The following is a 22,738-nucleotide window of genomic DNA, read 5'->3' as shown; positions in this document are numbered from 1 at the left end:
ATATGATGTGACCTGAGAGTGTTTTCTTTAGGGGTGGGTGACCTGCTTGCAAGACACCATTCCATCCATACACACAACAGCATGGGAGGTCTGCAGAAGTCTGAGAAAGAATTATATGCACTGTGGCACAAGACAAAATACACTGCAGGCACCAAGAAGGCTCCATTTCACCAAAATATTGGTAGCAGAGCAGTTTTTACTCTCACCTTGGCACATTATTAAATTGGTGACAACCTATAGTATGTACTGTATCAATTACTCGAGATAATTTTGGCCATCAAGGACATAAACAACAATAACAAAAACTAATTTAAACCATCTTGTTCTCTCCTCTCAAATTTGCATTGTCTACTGCTGAGATCTATGAAAGAGTTTTTTAGGAAAGAGTTCAGAAATAGAGTGTGCATGCATGTGCAAGAAAAAAAAATATTTTTTAACATACATTTACATACATGCATTGAGTCTCCCAACCTTTTTTCTGTGAGTTCTGAACTTACTGGGAGGGAAAAGTCAAAACTTTACAACGTTACAGAGGTGACATATTTGCTATCTTAAAAACTTTTCAGTTAATAACCAGTGACAGGCTGGGGTTGTGGCTCAGTGGTACAGCACTTGCCTAGCATGTGTAAGGCACTTGGTTCGATTCTAAGCACCACATATAGAATAAAATAAAGGCCCATCAACAATCCAGTCAGAAGTAACTCTTACTGTCTTGGCTAGGATATTGACTAATAGCATCTACCATTACCAACTTATGACTAAATCAATATCCAATTGTTAGGAGTTCCAGAAGGATTGATGGGGTTCTCCCAAAGTGTCTGACCAAGTACAGAGCTCATGAAGCTCCTCATTCACACACACCAATCACACAGGACAGAACTTTGCACTTACTGCCCAGCAAGGTTTAATAAGATAAATTACAGTCAAGTAGCAACAGCAGAAAAGATACTGTTCAAAGACATTCTTGATCAAATAATCCCATTAAATCCCACATGCCATGGAAAATTCCAGTGTCTTACTTGAGTCAACGCATGACCCAGAAAAAGTGGATCAGTCTTAGGCCATTCTCATGTGATATCATTTTGCTTGTACCATTGCAAGAACAAATGTCAATGGTAAAGATACATCACCCAAGCTGGCATTAATATGTCTGTATATTTTTTCATATGAGCAAGAAGATATATATAAGAAATACCAAATTTTTATGCTAATTTAGGAGTGAGAAAATGCTAACATTTTATAGTTCAAGTGTGTCCCAAAAGTCATCTTATAAATGCCAACAAATTCACAATAAATACTAATTCTAGGAAAAAAGAATATCTGAGAATTGAAGAAACATGATCAATCTGATTCTGATTCTGGAGAGTACTAAGAATCCCATCACAATTTTTTTTTGCCCCGTGTATTTTACAAATCACCTTGTTAGGAGAATTCTCATTTATTTTTTTTGTTGTTGTAGATGGACACCATACCTTAATTTACTTATTTATATGTGGTGCTGAGGATCGAACCCAGGGCCTCATATGTGCTAGGCAAGTGCTCTATCACTGAGCCATCCCAGCCAGAGAATTCTCATTTATTAAAAATAAAAACTCCATTTTTCCAGTTTCTTTTCATTAGGGTGTGGAAAACAATTTACCTCCAAGAAAATTTGAAACTACTTGTGCAATGACTAGTATCAGAGACCAATTCTGTCCCACAGAGGGAGGAACTTGCCGGTCAGCTGATGGCCTTCTGCCAGCAGCAGGGGGTGATGAGCAGGGGGGTGGAGGCAGGTAGGCAACTGTGGCTAAGTTCACTGCAAGAAAGGGGAGTGGGCTCCTGAGGATGTAAATGGGAGATGTGAATTTTCTTGCTTCTCTCAAAAAGTGAGGCTTCAGACTATATCACTGAGTGCAGGAACGGGGACTGCTGTGCTTCTAAGGCATTCTGGTATTTTTTAATCAATAATACTTCTCATCAAACAAAGGACATCATGTAATGTCCTAAATCTGAAGGAAGTTGTACCTATGCCACATTTTATAACCTCAAATACAAAAGGACAGCATTTTAAATGTTACTAATAACTGGGAAGAGTGCCAGTCACAAGAAATTCAATAATATTAAAATTAAAGAAAGCACCAAGCCAGTAAGTGTATTTTACTAACAATACTTCTTCCAGTGGTTCATTTCAAAATGACACAGAATTGATGCTGGCAGCACATTCACAGCTAATTTGAAAACAATGTTGGATTTTAAAAATAGTAGCAATTCACGATATTTTGCATAACTGACTAGATGCAAAAAAAAAAAACCCAAAAAACAAAAAACAAGAACAAGAACAAGAACAACAACAAAAACCCATGAGGAGTAGCTACCCATTAGATAGATTTGTTTCTAAGCAACTGAAAATACATTCCTGTAGCCTCACTTGGAAGAAAATGAAGATGTCCGAAGGCAGATATGCCCCAGGAGTTGCTCTGCTGAATACAAAACATGAGAAGGAAATGAAAGCTGTGATGACAGGGTGGTCACCAGATAAAGAAGCCTGGTGGCGTTAAGCTGACAAATATCGCTGGGTAACTTGAGATTTTCAGATTTGTAACCTACGTGGGTACCTAACCTGCCATATTCACCCCATTAGTATCCAAAGGATTCCGTGCAATTTATACTATCAATTTAAAAACAAGATTGGGCACTCCACCCATGATCAAAGGACAGTGGGTGCTGCTGAATGTAGCCTGGCATTCCCCGTTTCTATACAGGTCAACTCAGCATAAGAAAGAGAATGGGGAAGACTTCAAGTTCTAACTTTGATTTTTCTTTTTTCTTTTTTTTTTAGGATAATGTTTTTGTTTTGTTTTCTTATATTTATCCTAGCTTCAGATTATACTTTCCTAGTATGGTTACTCTGACTTTGTCTATCATTTACTTTTCTGTCCTTGTAGATGTTGGTGAATAATTATAAAGAAAGGTGCTTAGGTTTGATAGATATAGATAATACGCTTAAATCTGAAATTGCTTTTAAAATTAAAATTTAAAAAAACCTGCCTGTGATGCAAGGATTTATTTTTCATGATGGACTTAATTTTTGAAGGTCATTTTCTCATCGAGATAAAAATTTTAAAGATGACTTAAGAGAAAATGAACTTAAGTCTTGTGAATACTTTATCAGCTGCTTAAATGTCATGGTTAACTGAAAACTGCTGGAATGAGGAGCTGGTGAATGTTTCGCTTTGGCTTTTGGAGAAAACACTTGGGGGAATGACATCAGAATACAGCTGCCTGGCAACCTGTGGTCATCTGGCTATTTTCAGGATACCCAGAGTGTGGGCATTTGTTAGTGGCCATGTGTCCACCCTAGAGATGGGAAAACAAAGCCACCATCAGTAGCCAACCTATTTTAGCTATGTCATCAGAGCTCTTCACTCTTGCCACTGCAGGGTGATCTGCGTTGCTGTATCCCAGGATCGACACATCACCTCGGCTGTAAAGTCTCAATAGCGCAAAGAAGAATTGGGACCATCTCTTTGTTGCTAATGTCTGTAGCAGCTGTTAAACTGGGGAAACGTTTCAGATCACAGGAGACCCACTCACTGGGTAGGACATGTCCTTTATGCTTCCTTGAGTAGTGAAATCATAAGATAAGCCTTTCCTAGCTACATGATCGCTAAGGGGATCTGAAGGATGCTAACTGATTTCCTGTCTTGACCTCACTTCAGTTTCAAAAATTTTACTTTCAATTCTTGTCAACCCAGTAGGACTAAATTTTTAGAAAGCACATAAATAATTTCTGAACTGTAATAATAGCTCTTTCCTTTTTAAAAACCTGCAAAACTGATTTTATTTATGACATAAGTTACTTATTTTTTCTGTTTTTTAAAAAATATTTTTATTTTAGATGTTGACAGACCTTTATTTTATTTATTTATATGTGGTGCTGAGGATCAAATCCAGTGCCTCACACATGCTAGGCAAGTGCTCTATTACTGAGCAACAACCCCAGCCCATTTTTTTCTGTTTTTGTTATTAAATCATGTAAATAATGTGGGGCCAGGGGTGACCTGGTTTTCCTTTAAGCACCTTGGACAGTGTGGGGGAGGGTGGAGAACACTCCAGAAAGGTTTTATTCAGCGATTTTATGTGAAATAGTTAGGTTCTAAGCTTGGATATTTATAAATAGAGTTTTGATCCTCACGAAAGTATGGTAAGACAGTTAAAAATGAGTCAGAATATATGACAGTTTTTTATTATGTGGGACTTGGCCCATACATTGGCTCATGGGGGCTGGCACAGGTGGCTCATCCCTCATTATAGTTCATGTCACTCAGAGTCCTAGGAAACTAAATGCCATTAGCATCCATCAGTAATTGATAAAACTAAAAATGTTCCATCTTTCCTGGGTTCCAATCATCACCTGGGTGGTCCTGCCCTGTGGGGAACTGCTGCTCTAGCCCATGTGAAATGCAGGTACCTCTTGCCTTTGTCTGGGCTCCGGTGGAATCTGAATACTTCCCCATCCTTCCCTAGATCCCCATCTATGAATAACACACATGCTTCCTTGGTCAAAAACTAGAAGATTATAACTGACTCTTCTTAAGCTTGAAGGTGGTTGTTAATGGATTATGGTGGGTGGGGATCAGTCTGTTCATTTTGTAAACTATCACTTGAAGGTTGGACCCCCCCATAGTTTCACTCATGCCATCAGCACCCCTTGAAGAGGACTATGCTGAGTGTGTGGAGGCAGCAGGGAGGAGCTACCTGTGCCAGCCTCCATGAGCCAGTGTATGGGCTTCCAGTGATGTGGACATAATAGAAAAAATCCAGACAGAAATAACAGCAGCCTGACCAGAACACTGTCCTCATCATTTATATTATACAGTTAAATTTCCCTCTGGGGCTTTTTAGTGACCACAAAAGGTCATTCAGTACAATGTAATTTACTAAGAGCATTTTTACTCATTTCTAGTACCCTAGATACTTTGACTGGAAGTAACCCAACCAACTGATTCCAATGAAGAGGGACAGGGTTATTTAGAATAGTTCTTACAACCTGGAACTCAATTTGAATAAATAAAAATTTTGACATAGGGCTGCTAAAAAAAAAAAAAAAAACTTCAGAAATAAAGGCATGTTCTTTCTTCATCTCTGGGAAAGGGATTCGGTCTCATGAAGGCTGATGACACAAGCTCCTTCAAACCCACATGATGGGTCACCAGGAGGTGAGTATCTCAAACAACACAGAAAGTCGAGAAAATGAACTGCCATCATGGAACTTGGTAAGTAGAAGGCAGAGTTGAATTCAAAGGAATGTGGCTTAAGCAACAATCTTGAGCCCATCATTATTTTCTTTAATTCTGTTTTATATTTTGTGGTGCTAGGGCTTGAACCCAGGGCCTCCTAGGCAAGCACTCTACCATTATGTTACAACCCAGCCCTTTCTTATAATTTTAAACCCACAAAGTTTCCACTGTCTAGCTTGTACTTTTCAAAGAACTGTATGAATAATGGTCTTTAAGATAAGCTCATATTGGTTTTAAACTGGTAAAAGTGTGGTGTTGGTGCCAATTCACAGGATGCCAAGAGAGTATAAATTGACTGTGGAATTTTATTAAAAGGAAGTGTGCCTTTCCTGACTACATCCTTACTTCTTTCTTTAATCTCTGGAGCAAATACGGCTATTATATTAACCTGTCCTTCTGGGGGAAATATTTGTATTGAAATACTTCTTGGTGCATGCTGGGGCCACCTGACATGGGCTACCAATAGTTGATTGTGCACGCTATTCTCTTTCCAAGTCCAGGCAAAATGATGTCAAATTATCTAAGTCATGAAATCAGCCATGGTTTGGAGTATTTACACCACAAAAATCTGCAAGTGCATCTGACCAGTTCTATTCTCTTTCCAGAGAGTTGCTTGTTAAACATTTACTACACACCACTGAGTGTACAAATCTTGTCTGTGTTTGCTGCCTTAATTATGGAAGCTCCTGGAGCAGGCTTAACTTGGTAACCTTCACCAAAGTCAGAGAGAACTTTGCCCACGCCACGGCTCCAGGACAGGCCTGGAGATAGAGTGGCAGGACATCATTAAGATTCTTCAGAGTGCATTCTTGGCAGCTTGTTCAAAGAAAGGTTCGTCTAGAGAGAAGCACCAGCTGTTCCCCTTTTCATTGTACTGCTTGCAGGATTTTGAAATCCTTAGAAAGGTACTAAATATGTCATTAAAGACACAAATAAATAACACAAATAAAACCAATATGCTACAGTTCCAAAGAATGGATGTTATTTACTTTTTAGTGAGTACTACTAATATGGACCAGAAAATGACTATGTGACATTAACCAATATTATACCATCACTTTGGGAGTGCCTATTTATAACGGATGCTTGATTTCAAGGATGGTGTATAATGTAAAAAGCATACTTTCCACAGCATGGCTCCTTTCTTGAGGAAACGAAAGTTCAGTGCAGTCTTCCTGACTTTGGATTGATTAAAAATCAGACAATGACTGCAGGTTATTACCTGGGATTAAGTCTCATCCTTATTACTAGTCTTCTTTCCCAGTCAGTAACCTCCAACGTGTATAGAATGTTATACGTTTTGAAAATAATTAAAAAGAAACCTATTTTCCCATTGTATTGGGAAATTCCTCACAGCAAACGAAATGATGCCATTTGCTTTGGTGGTGGAACTTAGGATCTAATAAGCACTCCTATTTTTGCTTTTTTTTAGAGATAAGGAAAAAATTACATCTCTCTCTCTCTCTCTCTCTCTCTCTCTCTATATATATATATATATATATATATGTGTGTGTGTGTGTGTGTGTGTATTTTTGGGGTACATCTCGGGGGCTTATTTTATTTCTCTATTCAAAAAGCTTGCTTATCAGACAACTGAGAATTGCAATCAGGTATGGATGATCCTATCTTCAGGAACTGATGGAAGATACCCAGTGTCTGTACCACTCCACTTATGTGCTCCAGGCCTCTACAGCTAGGGGAGGTTCTTGCCTGCAGGCCTTTGCTCCAACTCTTGTTTCAAACTCAAAACTCCTCCATCTACAGATTGTAAGGAGAAGCCTACAAATATTCTCTCATCTTTTAAGACCCAGCCAGAGTCTTTCTGTCACCTCAAGAGGAGGTCCTAATGGTATAGAAGAAACTTAAAAATTAGAAGGAACCTCAGTCACAGTGGCCTTTGTGGGTTGCTTCCATGATACCCATGCACCATAAATTCCCTGTAAATAAAGTTTTAATAGAAGACAGCACACGCATTCACTTAAGTATTATCTATGGCTGTTTTCACGCCACAATAGCAAAGTTGAGTAATTGCCACAGACATGGTATGTCCCACAGAGCCTAGAATATTTATTATTTAGTCTTTTACAGAAAAAAAATATTGCCAGCCTCTGGCATTTTGCAACTTTCTATTTTGTCTAGCAGGGAGTCACAGAGTGTTTGGGAGGGGTCTGAGGCATCACGCTTTCCGGGACTCAGTTTGACCTCAACATGTTAGACCATCTCTTTCTTGCTTGGCTCACATTTTAGTAGGATAGAGAATTTGGCTTTTGCAACTTGGCTAGGCTCCAGTTATGATTTCAGATGCTTAAACTGTAGTCTAGCACGCAGAAGGGTCATCTCTCAGCAAAGCCATATTTTATTTCTTCTCTCTGTTTTGCCTGTTTTTATTTTGTATAGACTTTCTAAAGGCCACAAGAACTAGCTGGGCATAGAAGTTTTCCCACCAAGTCTCACTCCATGAGATAACATGGTCTGTGACATGTCAGTCTGAGGTTTTTGGTGTCCTTAAAGAGATGTTTGGTATACAGGAATACTTAGTTTGCAGTTTCAGAAAAAAATATACAGTTTATTAAATTCTTAAAAGCCTCGGGCTGGGATTGTGGCTCAGTGGTAGAGTGCTTGCCTAGCGTGTGTGAGGCCCTGGGTTCGATCCTCATCACCACATATAAATAAAAAAAATAAAGATATTTTGTCCACCTACAACTAAAAAAAAAGATACATTTAAAAAAAGTTCTTAAAAGCCTAGCTTTTGCTGAAGCTTTAATACTCAACTTAAGAATTTTAATGTTCTATTTATATTTCTTTTAGATTTTAACAATTCCATTCTGGGTGCCTTTGATATGTATATAATTTCTCCTCTCAGTATTGGGCATTGAACCCAGGGCCTCATGCATATGCTTAGCAAACACTATACCAACTAAACTCTACTCCAGCCCATCTGATACTCTTTAGATCCATTTATGAACTAAGTTTATTTAATCACCAAAACATTTTGTAGCTCCATTTATAAATTTAATGTATTTAATTTTCTTCTTAAGCATTTTAGCATGTCTAATAATCAAAACATCCTTAGGAAGTTGAGAATTCTTAAACGTTTCTTCCAATAAAGTTATAAATTCAATAGCTCTCAAATTCTAGTACATTTTAAATTCTCATACCTTTCAAAGGAGAGACCAATTCAGAAATCACATATTTCAAATTAGAATCAAAATGGCAATTTATCTGGTTGACCTACATCCAGCATATACTTTAATTGAAAGTATTAAAAATGTGAGTTTGATGTTTTATTATTTTTATACTCTTAATGTTAAATCTTCCAGGGTTAAAAATATTCTTCATTAAGGAAACAGTTTCTCATCCCAAATGCAGCATGAGGTTCTCATTTCATTAAACTTGAATTGGTTTTTAACTAAAATTTTTGGAGACACTCATTGACAAATTGAGCCCTTAAAAAAAAAGTTTCTGTAACTGCAAGAACTTCATGTTCTTCAAAGGTTCAAAGGGAGTTGTTCTCTCCTAGATACACATTACCATTACCTACTTCACTCTTTACTCACAAAAGTGGACACCCTCTCCTAGAATCCTAATTTCTTTCGCTACTTCCATTACTTGGTTAGACCTCACAATTCCTTTATTTTTGTTTTTGTGGCATTGGGGCATTAAACCTAGGGTTTGTGCATGCTCGGTAAGCACTCTATTACTGATATGCATCCCCAGCTGTTTTTATCTTGAGGTAGGTCTCACCAAGTTGTCCAGGATGGACTTGAACTTGCAATCCTTCTGCCTCAGCCTCCTGAGTAGCTAGGATTACATAGGTGCACCACCACACCCTTCAGGGACTTTATAATTCTTCAACACATATTTTATTATCTATCTGGATTTACAGATATTTCATTTTCTTTTCCTGACATGATTTACATGCTATAAAAATTCATCCCATAGAAGTATACAGTTCAGTTGTTTTTAGCATATTCACAGGACTGTGAAACCATCTTTACCATCCAACTCCAGAAAATTTTCATCATTCAAAAATGAAGCTGCTTAACTATTGACAGTCACTCCCCAATTTATTTTCTACCAGGCTGTGGGAACTACCAATTTACTTTCTTTCTCTACAGATTTGCTTATTTTGGGTAGTTTGTAAAAATGAGATCATATAAATATGCAAATTTTAGTGTTTGACTTCTTTCACTTAGTACAATGATTTTTTAAGGTTCATGCACTGGAATATGTATGAGTACTTCATTCTTTATTATGGCCGAACCATATTCCATTGTACTGCTATACCCTCTTTTGTTTATCCATTCACCAGGTGATGGACACTTGGGTTAGCTCCACTTTTTGGCTATTATGAATAATGCTGCTATTAACATTTTTTAAAAATATTTTTTTTAGTTGTCAATGGACCTTTATTTTATTTATCTATATGTGCCTCACAAACCCAGTGCCTCACATGTGCTAGGAAAGTACACTACCACTGAGGCACAACCCCATCCCATTCTATTAAGATTTAAGTTTTTGTAAAAACATGTTTTTGTTTCTCTTGACTCTTATCTAAGATTGGAATTTCTGAGTCATATATTAATTCTAGGTTGTTAAACACGTCTGCTCTATCTTTTAAGATATGTATTTTGTCTACATTCTATTAACATTACATATTTCATTCAGTTTTGTATGTTGAAACAGCATTCGTGGGATAAAACACACTTGAACATCAAAAGTATAATCCTACTTGGGCATGGTGATACACGCCTGTAATCAGAATCCTAGTGGCTCAGGAGGCTGAGGCAGGAGGATCGTGAATTCAAAGCCAGCCTCAGCAAAAGTGAAGTGCTAAGAAATACAGTGAGACACTCTTGTCTTTAAATGGAATACAAAATAGGGTTGGGGATATGGCTCAGTGGTCAAGTGATTCTGAGTTCAATCTCTGGTACCCACCCCCAAAAGTATAATCCTTTTTTTTTATATGTTGTTGTATTTATTTATTGGTATTTGTTGGGGATTTTTGTAACTATATTCACAAGGGATATTTATAGTGTTCTTCCTGTCTGGTTTTGGTATCATAGTAATCCTGGCCTCATGGAAAGAATGAAGATGTATTCTTTCCTCATCTGTTTTTTGGAATAGTTCAGACTGTTAATTCTTTAAACTGTTTGTAGAAGTCAGTAGTAAAGTGATCTGGACCTGAGCTTTTCTTCTGGGAAGTATTTTTATTACTAACTCAATGTCTTTATTTGTTATAGTTCTATTCAGACTTTCTATTTCTTGATGAGTTACTTTTAATATAGGAATATGTACACTGAATCCAAGTTATCTAGTTTGTCGGCCTACAGTTTTTCATTGTATTTTCTTACAATCCTTTTTATTGTAAGACTGGAAGTGATTTTCCACTTTTATACCTCATTTTGGTAATTGAGCTTCCTTTTTAAAATTAGTTTTATTAGTTGACCAAATATTTATTAATTTTGTTTTTTAAAAAACTAACTTTTGGTTTTATTTTTTCTATTGTTTTCCTGATCTCTTTTTATTTATTTCCAGTCTCATCTTTACCATGTCTTTCCTTCCACTTGCTTTGGGTTTAGTTTGGTTTTGCTTTTCCTACTTTCCTAAGGTTGAATCATTTCATTTTAATGGCATTCTGTTGACTATCACACCCTTATATACAATTCTGTCCCAATCTCTTTTACTTTGTTAATTGATTTAATAGTGTTCTAAGATCTTCTCCTATTATTCTTATTTTGCAGGACTGAAGCTCTTACAAATGTAAAAATAAAATCCAATTGGATTGTGTATGTCTCACATTTTGGTTATCTTTATAGTTACAAGAGTTGATGACAGATATCAAGGTACAAAAAAGCAAAATATTATAAAATCGGTTTTCAGAAAAGAGGAGTTGGAACTTGATAAGTCACAGGCAGAAGAGTCCGCCTTATTTCTTTCCTCTATACAACTTTTTAACCAGTGCCTCATTTTGGAGATCATTTATTGTAAATCCCACTTTTAGTACCAAATTATGAATATCTGAAGATGCCTGAGGTTGAATGAAATTGAATGCTCAATTGAACCTGACTTAAAATGATAAAGAGGATTTATTTGTTCACATGTTGAAAGATCCCTTAGCAGTATGGACCAACTGGAGTCAGAAGTTCACAAGGTCATGAGAGTTGAAGTTTGGTTTCTAGGTAATGTCTGCAGGATATGAATGCTGAATGAGGCAGCCCTGGGAGCTGCAGTGAGCCATCTACTATCAAATGGAAAGAACCTAAGAAATAAATTCTGAGGACACAGGTACACGAAGAAAGCCAAGAAACTACAGAAAAGTGGGTATGAATAATGCATACACTTCTGGATAAAACTGTGCCAAATATCTGTAACCTATGACCTTTTTAGTTATATGAGCCACTATGTTCTGATAACTGGCATTATAAATGATTATTGCAGGGCAGGGGTTGTGGGTCAGTGGTAGAGCACTTGCCTAGCACATGTGAGGCACTCGGTTTCATCCTCAGTACCATATAAAAATAAATGAATAAAATAAAGGTATTGTGTCCATCTACAACTAAAAAAATTACTATTATTATTATTGCATAAATTGCTTAGGATATTAAGCCTCAATGGGGATGAAGCATTTCTGCAAGTCTGTGGTGAAAACCATTTTTAATTATAGGATAAACCAGATTTGGATAATTATTCTCTAGTTCTTTCATGCGTGTGAGACCTCTGTTCTTCAAGGGCACAGACAATGAAAAAATTTATTTTGTGTTCTCTATGTATCCAGTATAATGCTATACATAAAAAGCCTATTCATTTATTTTTTAGAAATAGATTTAAAAGAGCTAAGTTATAATGAAAAAGGCAACTAAATAGGTAACATATTTCATCCTACATTAAAATGTCAGTAAAGAAAGAAATGGAATACTGGAGAGAAGTTACCACTCTTTCCAATTAATCAGGCCAAGGTTTCATGCAGGAGATGGGATTTCATGAACAGTTTCAAAACTGAAGGTTTAATTGGTTTAAACTCTATTACACATATGCCTACAGGCAGCTGCAATGAATTGTTTTGCAAACAGAAAAGTAAACAACCTATCCTGGAAAAGAACCACTCCAGAAATCTCAAGATCCATAGGACACTTGTGTTTTGAGTTACTCCTTTAATCTGTGTCCAAACAAAGCATCTAATTCTTATCTGAGAGAATGGAAAGCACTGACACACGCAAAACGGGAAGCCTCAGTACTCTTGTCTTTGCATGCAGGTGCAGGCATCAGACTTTTCAATAACAATCTATAATATAGTCATTAATTACAGAGGCAGCCAGGCTTCCACAGCACATCATTTTCTCCTCTTTCACTCCTTCCTTTCTGTAATCATTTCCATTCCACTCTTTGGAAAGAGCATTGATTTTTGGTACCATGCTCTTTAGGATAGCATACTTGATTCTCTATCTTCCATGATTTACCTTTATTTCAAGAAAGCAAATATGGTAAGAGGAAGAAATCTATGTATGAAAAATTTTGTCCTGGCAACAGAATGTGGTTATTTAAAAGTCCTACCTATATGTATAGGAGCTGGTCAAGTAGGTACTAGACAGGAAAGGAAGTTAATGAGTGAAAGCTCCAAACACCTAACAGAGACAACCAATTAGCTTGTCTGAAACACAGGCTTGTAAAGCTATCAGTAACTTATAAAATGGTCTGCTACACACGAGTAAAATGTTGCTTAAATGGCTTGCTTAACTAGATGCATTCACCATGAAATTGATTCTTTTAAGTTGTTTTTTTTTTTTTTTAACTTAATAGCCATTAACTGGGCATATTGAAATGGCTGGACTGGGGGCAGACAGCCTGGTATTATGAAGTTCAGGTTGAAAATATGAGTTCTGTATTTTATGGAGTTAAGGGGGATTTCAAAAAGAAAGACAATTCATCAATTACCAATAAATTGTGTCAGTAACTGAGATGGACCCACACAATTAGATTATTTTCCTTTGCCTTGTTGAAAATCTTGACTGGGATTAGTGGATGGGCTCCCAAGACATTCCAATACTGAGAACTGGTGCTTTTGTATTAAAGAAAGCACTGTTTTTTTTTGTTTGTTTGTTTTTTTTTAATCATAGCCTTTGATTTTGTAAAACAGCTGAGAAGACGACGACCCTGGGTGTGGTACTTCTCAAATCTACCACTGCCTCAGAGTGAACATCAAACTTTATTCTCTAGAGATTTACTTTATAAAACACTATATATAGGTAACTTGATGTTAACTGACACATGAATGACAATTCCTGATTCGATTTCATATTTTGAGTTTTCTTAAAAATCAACTGCATAGGGCTGGGGTTGTACAGCTTGTTGGTAGAGCACTGGCCTAGCATGTGTGAGGCACTGGGTTTGATCTTCAGCAACACATAAGGATGAATGAATGAATGAATGAATAAACAAAAAATTAAAGGTACTGTGTCCATCTACAACTAAAATTATGTAAAAAGAAATCAACCACATATTTTAAATAAGGTTTTTGATCATGCTTCCTATTCAGCCTTTGCTATTACACTTTAGTGAATTTCTATCTGACTGGAAAACCACGAGAACATGATTCTGATTTGGTTGGGTCTAACTATTCTGTCTGCTTATTCACTATTTGTACCCCCCAGGGTACTTCAATAAACCATTTGAGGAATTCTCTGATTCAATAAAGTATTAGGGACAAATATACTTATATACATGGTTTGAAGGTTATTATGGACACAATTTTTTTTTACAATTATTATCATTTATTCTCATCTTATAGAAAAATATTATCACATTCTCAAAAGAATTATAAAATTAATAAAATTGCATGTAAAACATCTAAACAATGCCCACCACATAGTAGATGTTCCCATCCCATTTTTTATTTAAAAGATAACAGGTAAAATATCAAACAGGTGAAAATACAATGATATATCAGACAAGTCTAGGTTCATCCCTGCAGTTTTTCCTCCTACTTGTGCAACATAGGGAAAATAAAATAACCACTCTGATTTTCAGTTTCCATGACACATAATTTTTAAAAATAGTTTGTTTTCAACTTTATTTGGTTTTTGTATTGAACACTATTTCCCCATCTCAATCTTGTAGCTGTTGGGCATGATAAAGCAATGATAATAGTAACAAAACAAAATATGAATATATGGACCCAAGTAAACATGTTTAATATTGGCCTTGTGGTACTATGGCAGCACTCTGTCTTAACAACGACAACATTTAGATGTTGGAGCAATTCAAATCCCTGGGCCTTAAACAGAAGACACAAATATGGCAAGATACGCATTGCTTGGCCGCCAATGGAGGGTGCCAATGACTCTGTCCAGATGCAGAGATATTCAAAGGATGTTCCTGTCAGCAGTTTGTCCTCTGGCTACAGGAAGAAGCCACCATGGAAACACTGGGAGGAAAAGGAAAAACAGGACAGCATGGAGAGTTGGGAACAGGGAAACAGAAAAAGGTGACAACCACCCCAATAATACACCTGAGCAAGGGGGACAGGTAACATGTGGCCTAATAACAAAGTGCCATGTTGCTAGTCATGGGGAGAGAATTTCTTTTCCTTCTGGCAATACAGCCAAGAGCCTAATATCCTGGCAACTGAGAAATATGAGCTTGGAAAGAGGCTGGCAGGCAGTCTGAGGCAAGAAAAGCTAAGTGGTAATCTGCCCTAAGGAATTTTAGCCAGGAAAAAAAAAAAAAAAACAACAACCCACATAGGACTAGTTGAATTCAGTATAAAGCCTGAGCAAAATAAGTCTGGAGAATATTACTAACAGAACATAAAGAGAATAGCAGACATTAAGGTTCAAAAAGCCACTGACTAGATTTACCACAGCACTGTCAGTGTCACCCTGTGTCCCAGTTGCCACCCAACAACTAGTTGAAACCACTGATCATCAACCAGAGAAGGGAGAGGCAATGATACCTTTAAAGGACATCTGATCATGTTTGGAGACATTTTTGGTTGTCACAATGGGGGAAACACACAGAGGGTGAGTGCTTCTGGCATCTAGGGAGTACAGACCAGAGATGCTAGAGAACCTTCTATAATCCATAGGGTAGCTTCTCTTCTTCTCCAGCTGAGAATTCTCTAGCCCCCAAAGCCAACAATGCCTGGGTTGAGAAATCTGGCTTTGAATGGTTCTTTTAAGGTAAAAATTAAAGAATGAAGATTGTGCCAATGATTCAATCCATGGTTTTGCAGCAGGAAGTCATTAGGCACCTCCCTGTAATCCAGAGATTTAAGACCTGGACTGGTCTATGTAAAAGTAGACCAGAAGTCCCAGCAAGGAGTGACCCAGGGAGGGGTTCAAAGTGAAGAATCAGGTATCAGTGCAACCCAGTCAGGATATCAAACTAGGCTGAACCAAGGGTATCAAGGAAATAACCATCACTCCACAGTTTGTTGCTTCTGGCTGTGGGGGATAAAAGGTGACTTAACACATCCTTCTCCTCACGGAGCTTGCATGATAATGAAGAGACTGACAGGGATTTAGTAGTCAGGTCAGGTAAGTGATGTGAAGAAAAAGCAGGTGACACAGCAATGACATTCACCACATACCTAATCAAAGAGAGGGACTGAAGGCTGAATACAAAGCAGTCACAGCTAAGGACAAATCTTCAGTTGGTTCCAAAGCAATATTGTCCACAGTTACAATAAAGGCTTTCTTGATCAACCTCCACTTACTTGTGCAAGATTAACTGACTGTCCATTGTCTAGGAGCAAGATGATGCTTGACGAGGCCTATACATTGCTGACAAGCCTCACTGGAAGATGGTCTCCACACATTCACAATGGTAGATTGCCTTCCACCAGAGATGTGTCTACTCATTTCTTCCTCTAAGCTGCTACATAATTCTCATTATGGCAATCATATTTGTTCTCATCATTAAGTAAGTTAATTAAATGTGACACCAACAGACGAATATGAACTTGAAAAGAGAATTTCTATTTTTATGAAAATCTACATGGAAAGTGTTCAAACAACTCCACAAAGATCAGTCACTGAAAGCAAGCTGCTGTTTATTAGATTTAAATAAAGCATTATCTAAAACTCTAAGATACAGGGTTGGGAGGGAAAGGTACAGATTGCTTCCCAAATGTTTTTTAACTCATGGTTCTATTTTAAGGAAACAGAAGCTGAAATCATAGGTAATGGCTGTTTTATGAAAGATCAGATATATAACAACTTTGATGAGAGGCTACATGCTCAAAGAAAAGGCCTTGGACGAATATCAAAAGATTAGTACCATAAGCATATTTTAAATTAAAATAAATTACTTTGGGTATACAATTTTTAAAAATGACTTCCCACTTTAGCCAATTCTTTTGTTTTCTTTTTGGTGGGGCTGGGGATTGAACCCAGGGCTCTACCACCAAGCTATATATCCCTAGCCCCATTAATTCTTGATTAACTATTTAACTACCAGTTCAGATCAGGTCAGTAGACTTCTACCTCTACACTTACTGCCCTAAATTTCCAATCACACTTCTCATCATGTCTGAATCAAAAGCCTTCTCAGAGGGGAAGTCATTAACACCTACTTCAGTCTGAAGTTCAGAGTGATATATAAAAACATGTCCACTGTCAGAATCAATACCCATGTCTATCACCTCGAATCTTTCTGTGAAGGAGAGTAGAAAGCAACAAAATTAAAATACTCAGCTCCACACTCACATATATACACACCCTTGCAGCTTCTTATAGAAATATTCACACTATGAAAGCATATTATGGTTACAACTTGATACCACATTAGTAACTATAGACTCCTTTTAAAAATTAAATACTACCTTATTCTGAATGCACATGTGCAATATTTTCTAAATAGAACTTGTATCTATTTTTTAGGCCCAGGAATGGACACAGAACTATATAGTACATATAATGACTAGGAAAATTTTCCTGAGATTTTTTTACCCAGTCCTTTGGATTACTATTTCCCACAGGTTTCTAGGGAACAGGCAATTTTGGTGCTTTGAAGAAGAGTCCTATTTTACCTGGAAAGTATTATGTTTCTTTTTATACTTACCATATTAATTTTTCCATTTTGTGAAATGATTCTATAATGGCACTTGAAGTTAAAAATCATATAATGCTAATGCCTGACAATGACAGTTTATGCCAATTATCTATTTTTAACTAAGGGTGTCAGAAATAGGAAAATATAAAATCATGTACAAAAGTGACACCTCTGTGTGTCCAATTTTATTGTCAGTATTACCTGATACTTTGTCTTCATCACATTTAGCATAAGGGACCTAGACTTCAGAGTCCTTGAAATACGTTTTAAAAATTTTAAGTGCACATTCATAGCTAATCTTTCACACAGAAAGAAGAAAATGTGTGACTCTGGAGAAATTGGTATTTGAGAAACACATTCTTGCTTATTTGACCCCAGCCTCTCATTCAGACAGACAACACATGTAACCTGCACATTTATTAGTAGTTAAATGCAACACACGTTTTTCATAAAACATATGGGAAAGTTGAAATCTCTTACAGCTGCTGTAATACTTGAATTTTGCTTATTCTATGAAGTCTCAGACACCAAGTGGGTAGTAACCTGGTTATAGGTTGAACTGCTTTTTGGCATTGTCAGCAGGAGTGACCTGAGTTGGTAAACCTGAAAGGTGTCTGGTAAGACTCAAGTGTTTCAAGGTTTGGATCAGTAACCGAGAGCATTGTGCTCTGTAGTGAGGTTTGCCTGGTTCTGATATGTTCAATGACCCTTCAAGTTGCCAAGACTCAAGATATTTCCTAAGTAACTTAAGGAAAGAAAGTGTGGAAGAGATAAAGATGTACCACAAAACGGCTGGGAGTTCTGCATGTGAAGCGGAGATGGAACTGAATTAGCTGTTCTCTTTCTCTCCTGCTCTCATATATTAGGTTATTAAAGCAAGGAATTATTTCAAGTACTGAAAGACATAATTTATTAACTGGCCCTCATGGAAGACTTGAAAACATTTTTGTAAATGTTTGTAAATTACTCTTATTCTTGCAGGCAAGTCTCAATGGAATGACTTGTATAACTATCTAAATGGTTTTTATGAAATATTATAAATTAGACTCTTACAATCTAGGTTTGAGAAATTCATTTGTGCTGCATCATAGATGTTTAAAAATATTTCTGTATCTGCACAAAGCATAGAAAGCTCTCTGGAAAATCATGAACCCCTTGCACACCCAATATGCCCCCCTCCCCAATCCTTCCCATCTGCCAGCTGGGTTTCATTTTAAGAATTTCACACTGAATATAAAGTGCTATTTTGACCATGTGGCTCCAAAAATGTGAATTTATAGTCTATTCAGTTTGTACGCAAGTGATTGACAGAAAGGGGATTAACCAACTGGATGTGGTGAAGCCGTTGTCTCTTCCTTCAGGTTGCTTTAGGATGGTCATGCTTATGTTGTTTCAGTGAGGCTAACAAGAGGTATGGTCTCCAGGAAGGGAGCCTGCTTTTCACTTAACTGCCAAAAGGGTCCTCCATCTTGGCACTCTTTTCCCATGTTCCTATACCTACCATATTCCTCTATCTTCCCATCTGTAAAATGGGAATACTTAAATTGCCTTCTGTATGTCCCTTGCAACAACGTCTATGTGCTGACACATAACACTTATCTATAATGACTGGTCTTCATGTTTAAGAGTAAAAATTTTGCAAAGTATGCAAGTATGCAAGCCTGCCAGTGTGTATGTGGCTTTCTTGAGTGGGAGCTGAGTAGAGAGAATGGGTGAGGAGAAAAAGGTTGGCCTAGAGTTCCTTTAACATGCCCTTACCCTTCTTACTAGTGATGCCTAACAACTTAAACATGGGAAAGACTCTCTGGTCCATAATAGCACAGAGATTGTCGGGCCATTTTGGGCACCTAGAAATGTCTCCAACACCATGGCTACGTAAGCTTTTCCACATAAAACTGTCCTGCTTTTATAGCAGTTATTCACTTTGTTTCAGACTCCTCATGGTCAGATATTATCATAGACATGAAAATGATGTTATATCTATATATTCAGGTTTTCTAATCATTCTTTCTATAACCTTAGGGTCAGACTGTTCCTGTACACTTATTAAACTCACAGTAGGTAATACCATGAAGCAGATTACTTCCTTGTTTGACAAAAGCTCCATAAAAGGTGATTCAGGTATTGACTTTTGAGACGGATGTGTGGGATGTATTAGATCTGATACTGGAGTGGGTCTCCAAATTAATGAGCATCTCTAAACTTGTATTATACACACCAAAGTTGACATTAGAGGAAACATGCCACCATCAGAAAAATACCTACTTATCATATCCTTTCAAGTTTGGTCAGGTTCTGTTTGCAGGTGGGGTCTTTACCTTCTTAAGTTATTCTGGAGAGTGATAATCACGTTTCCCCTATGTTCCCTCAAGACAAAACAAACAAGCACACTATAGAAAATCAATTATAATTAGGAGGAAATTTCTCCTACTTGCCAGCAAAAATAAATATAGCTCCATTTAAAAATCAGCAATATTATCCCTTTAAGTTTAGATGCATAAGAGCAGTTAAGAAAGTAATCTGAAGCTGGGCACAGTGGTGTACACCTGTAATCTAAGATACTGAGTGTGGGGGTGAGGGATGCTGAGGTAGGAAGATCCCAAGTTCAAAGCCAACCTGGGCAACTTAGCAAGATCCTGTCTCAAAAAAGCGGGGGAGGGGCTGAGCGTAAACCTTAATGGTAGAGTGTCCTGGGTTCAATCCCCTGTACTAAAGAAAAAAGGAATGTTTTTGAGGTTAGAGTGAGGTGTAGGAGAATCCTCATCGACCTGTTAATACTGGATGGTGACATGGGGAGTACATGTGAGAATTATTAGCTTTTTCTTTATGTCTCTGAATTATTGGACTTGAGACAAAAAGTGCTTATACCTTTGTACTTTAAAGTAAAAAAAAAAAAGACATGAATATATCCAAGAGCAAAAAGGATTTAAGAAAACAAAAATGCATATGCAGAGACATAGAAAAAAGATAACCCAGTTCACCCAGCTCAAAAACATTTGCTGTATGAATATGAAGACAATAGCTGACAATATGGACTTTTCCTTAAAGATACCACCTGCTCGTGCTGTCACTTTTCCCTAGTCATAGTTATGAAATATGGGTTTTTATCTTACATAAACACTTTGGGGATTTAAATTTTAGGTCAATAATCATTTACATAAATTATAAGAGTCTGTCCACTTCTAGAAGGTAGGTGATTTTGCAGGCTGGCACAACTGAAAATCAGACTCTGCTCACCAGGTTGCAAAGTCCATCTGTGATTTTCCATCATCAGTAGTACCAGCACTCTGAGGCCCTGGACAGGAAGTAACACCTCCTACTCTCTGTTCTTTATCAGATTCCCTTCTGGTAGAAGTAAGATTTAGAGAAGATCATTTAAAGTACCAGGTCATTCATCTTCCTCTATGGGATGTCTAATGCTATCCCTGAATGGAGCTGGAGTATAGCCTGTTCAAGGCTATAAAAATCACTTCAACTCCATGGCATTTTAATATGAGGGCCCCAACTTCATTTAATTCAGAAACTGGTTCAGAACAACATTTGCTATAAAAATGCTGTCATGGATAACTCAGATCATTTAGTGTCTCCCATAGAAAGTCATTTTAAAATAGAATTGTGCTAGAATAGTCCCCTTGACCCATGGAAGACACATCCTCCCTCTTTTCCAATGAAGAGAAATGCATCACTGATCACCATTCTCTTGCCCTTTATTTTTCTAAAACAGGGCACTCAATATGAAACTCACTTGCGTTAGTGATTTCACCCACAGGGTTGCATGATTCTAGTTGCTGTTTTCTTTGTCCTGATATTCTATTTCAAGTTTGCATTATTCTATTTTGATGTGAGTCCCTTTAAGTTTTTTGTAGTCAGGTAGTAGACTCTATAAACAACCGTAAGCAGCAATCTCCCTTTGGAGTGAAACAGGGATACCCACTCAGTTCTCTCTTTGCAGGACACTGTTAACTAACACCACAACAGGCTGCATACAAGGCCTCCAGTCTTAAGTATTTTCTACCATCCTGTGGGCTTCTTAGAAGAGCTTGCCAACACTATTACCATGAAGCACAGACTGCAATGTTATCAGAACTGTCTCAGTATAAGAAAATACCACAGAGGTTAATTGAAGAATGGATTTTATATACCACAGCAAGAAGAAATTCTTCAGTAGATCAAATTTATTAGAGCAAAATTTAAGATGAATCAACTATTTTACTGTATCAAGCAAATGATGCTTAAAATGTTGTTTTTCAGATTCCCTCTCTCCTTCCTTCTGAGGTAGAAGTACTTTCATGGCTTGTTCCCCCTCTGGTGTTCTTGGGTGATGGGATTTTAATTGTACTGTCCAGTTCTTATTATCTCCTAGATATCAGATGTCATGTGGCACTTTTAATGCCACATGATCAAACCCAACAACACTCCAAAATAATCTTTCAGGGTGGCTAAGGGGAATCTAAAAACAGCAAAGTTAAAGTATATTTAGCCATAGGACTCTGGCCAAACTCTGTGAGATAAATAAAATCTGCCTTTATTCCCTTTTCACCTTCCTCTCCAAGAATTCCTTCCAGCAATCCCAAGAATTTCCAAGTCTATGTATCTTATTAGATGTCAGGCACTCTTTTTAAGATTTAAAAAAATATATGAATACTGTTAATCCTCATGTCAAATCATTGAGGGAAGTACTATTGTTATTCTCTTTTCCAAGGCCAGAACACTGGGGTTTGGGAAGGGTAAGTAATATGTCAAAGCTAGGGGCACAGGACAGGATTGTGGAGGTCTGGCCTCAGAGTCAGTGCACAGAGCCATGCTGCATGTTGGCATGGTACACGCTGACAGTGGAGAAGTGGGTCTTGATGAAAGATCAGTGACAACAACAGGAAATGAAATACAACCGCCTAGGACTTCAGGCACCCATAGTGGGGCAAGAATGAGACCAGTTTCAGAAACTTGAAAAGTCCCTTAAAAATTAATCCACATAAGTAGCTGTGCGAGAGCATTCCCAGTAGGACACAGCATTCTGGTCCACAGGAATCCTCTTGAGATCACTACAATCTCTGCAGCAACACCTCCTTCAGAGGGCAGCACCAAATACACAGACATATGAACATGGTGACACTGTCCAGGCTTCCTGGTGGCTCTCCCATGACCTGGGGTCTCCGAGAGGCCAAGGTGGGGAGAGTACTATGGAACCTCTGGAGATCCAGACTCAATCTATCCATCCAGCCATTCAACACACAGTCATTATGTGCAGATCCTCTTCTGGAAACTAAAAGATGCAACAGTGACCAAAACAGAATAATTCCATACTTCTCGCCACTTATAATCTAGAGGAGAGAGAGTGATGATACATGGGAAAAATATATAAAATACCACCTGGTATGTCAAATAGTATGTGAAATACACGGAGA

The 22,738-nt window shown here is 37.4% G+C and overlaps 1 protein-coding gene across 5 annotated transcripts in view; it reads right to left on the bottom strand.

Annotated features, from left to right (window-relative positions):
- Window positions 1-22,738, bottom strand: part of Arl15 (ARF like GTPase 15) — a 395,233-nt gene that overhangs the window by 2,939 nt on the left and 369,556 nt on the right. Inside the window, exon 5 of one of the 5 annotated variants that reach the window (XM_078016441.1) lies at window positions 881-14,706. The exons of the other annotated variants lie outside the window; for them this stretch is intronic. Within the exon in view, the coding sequence (XP_077872567.1) occupies window positions 14,680-14,706 (27 nt within the window). The 3' untranslated portion in view covers window positions 881-14,679. Of the gene's footprint in view, window positions 1-880; window positions 14,707-22,738 lie in introns of those variants that run through there. 5 annotated transcript variants of the gene reach the window in all.

This window comes from Ictidomys tridecemlineatus, chromosome 1 (genome assembly GCF_052094955.1).
Source record: "Ictidomys tridecemlineatus isolate mIctTri1 chromosome 1, mIctTri1.hap1, whole genome shotgun sequence".
Taxonomy (NCBI): Eukaryota; Metazoa; Chordata; class Mammalia; order Rodentia; family Sciuridae; genus Ictidomys; species Ictidomys tridecemlineatus.
This window is presented reverse-complemented; position numbering and strand designations above follow the sequence as displayed.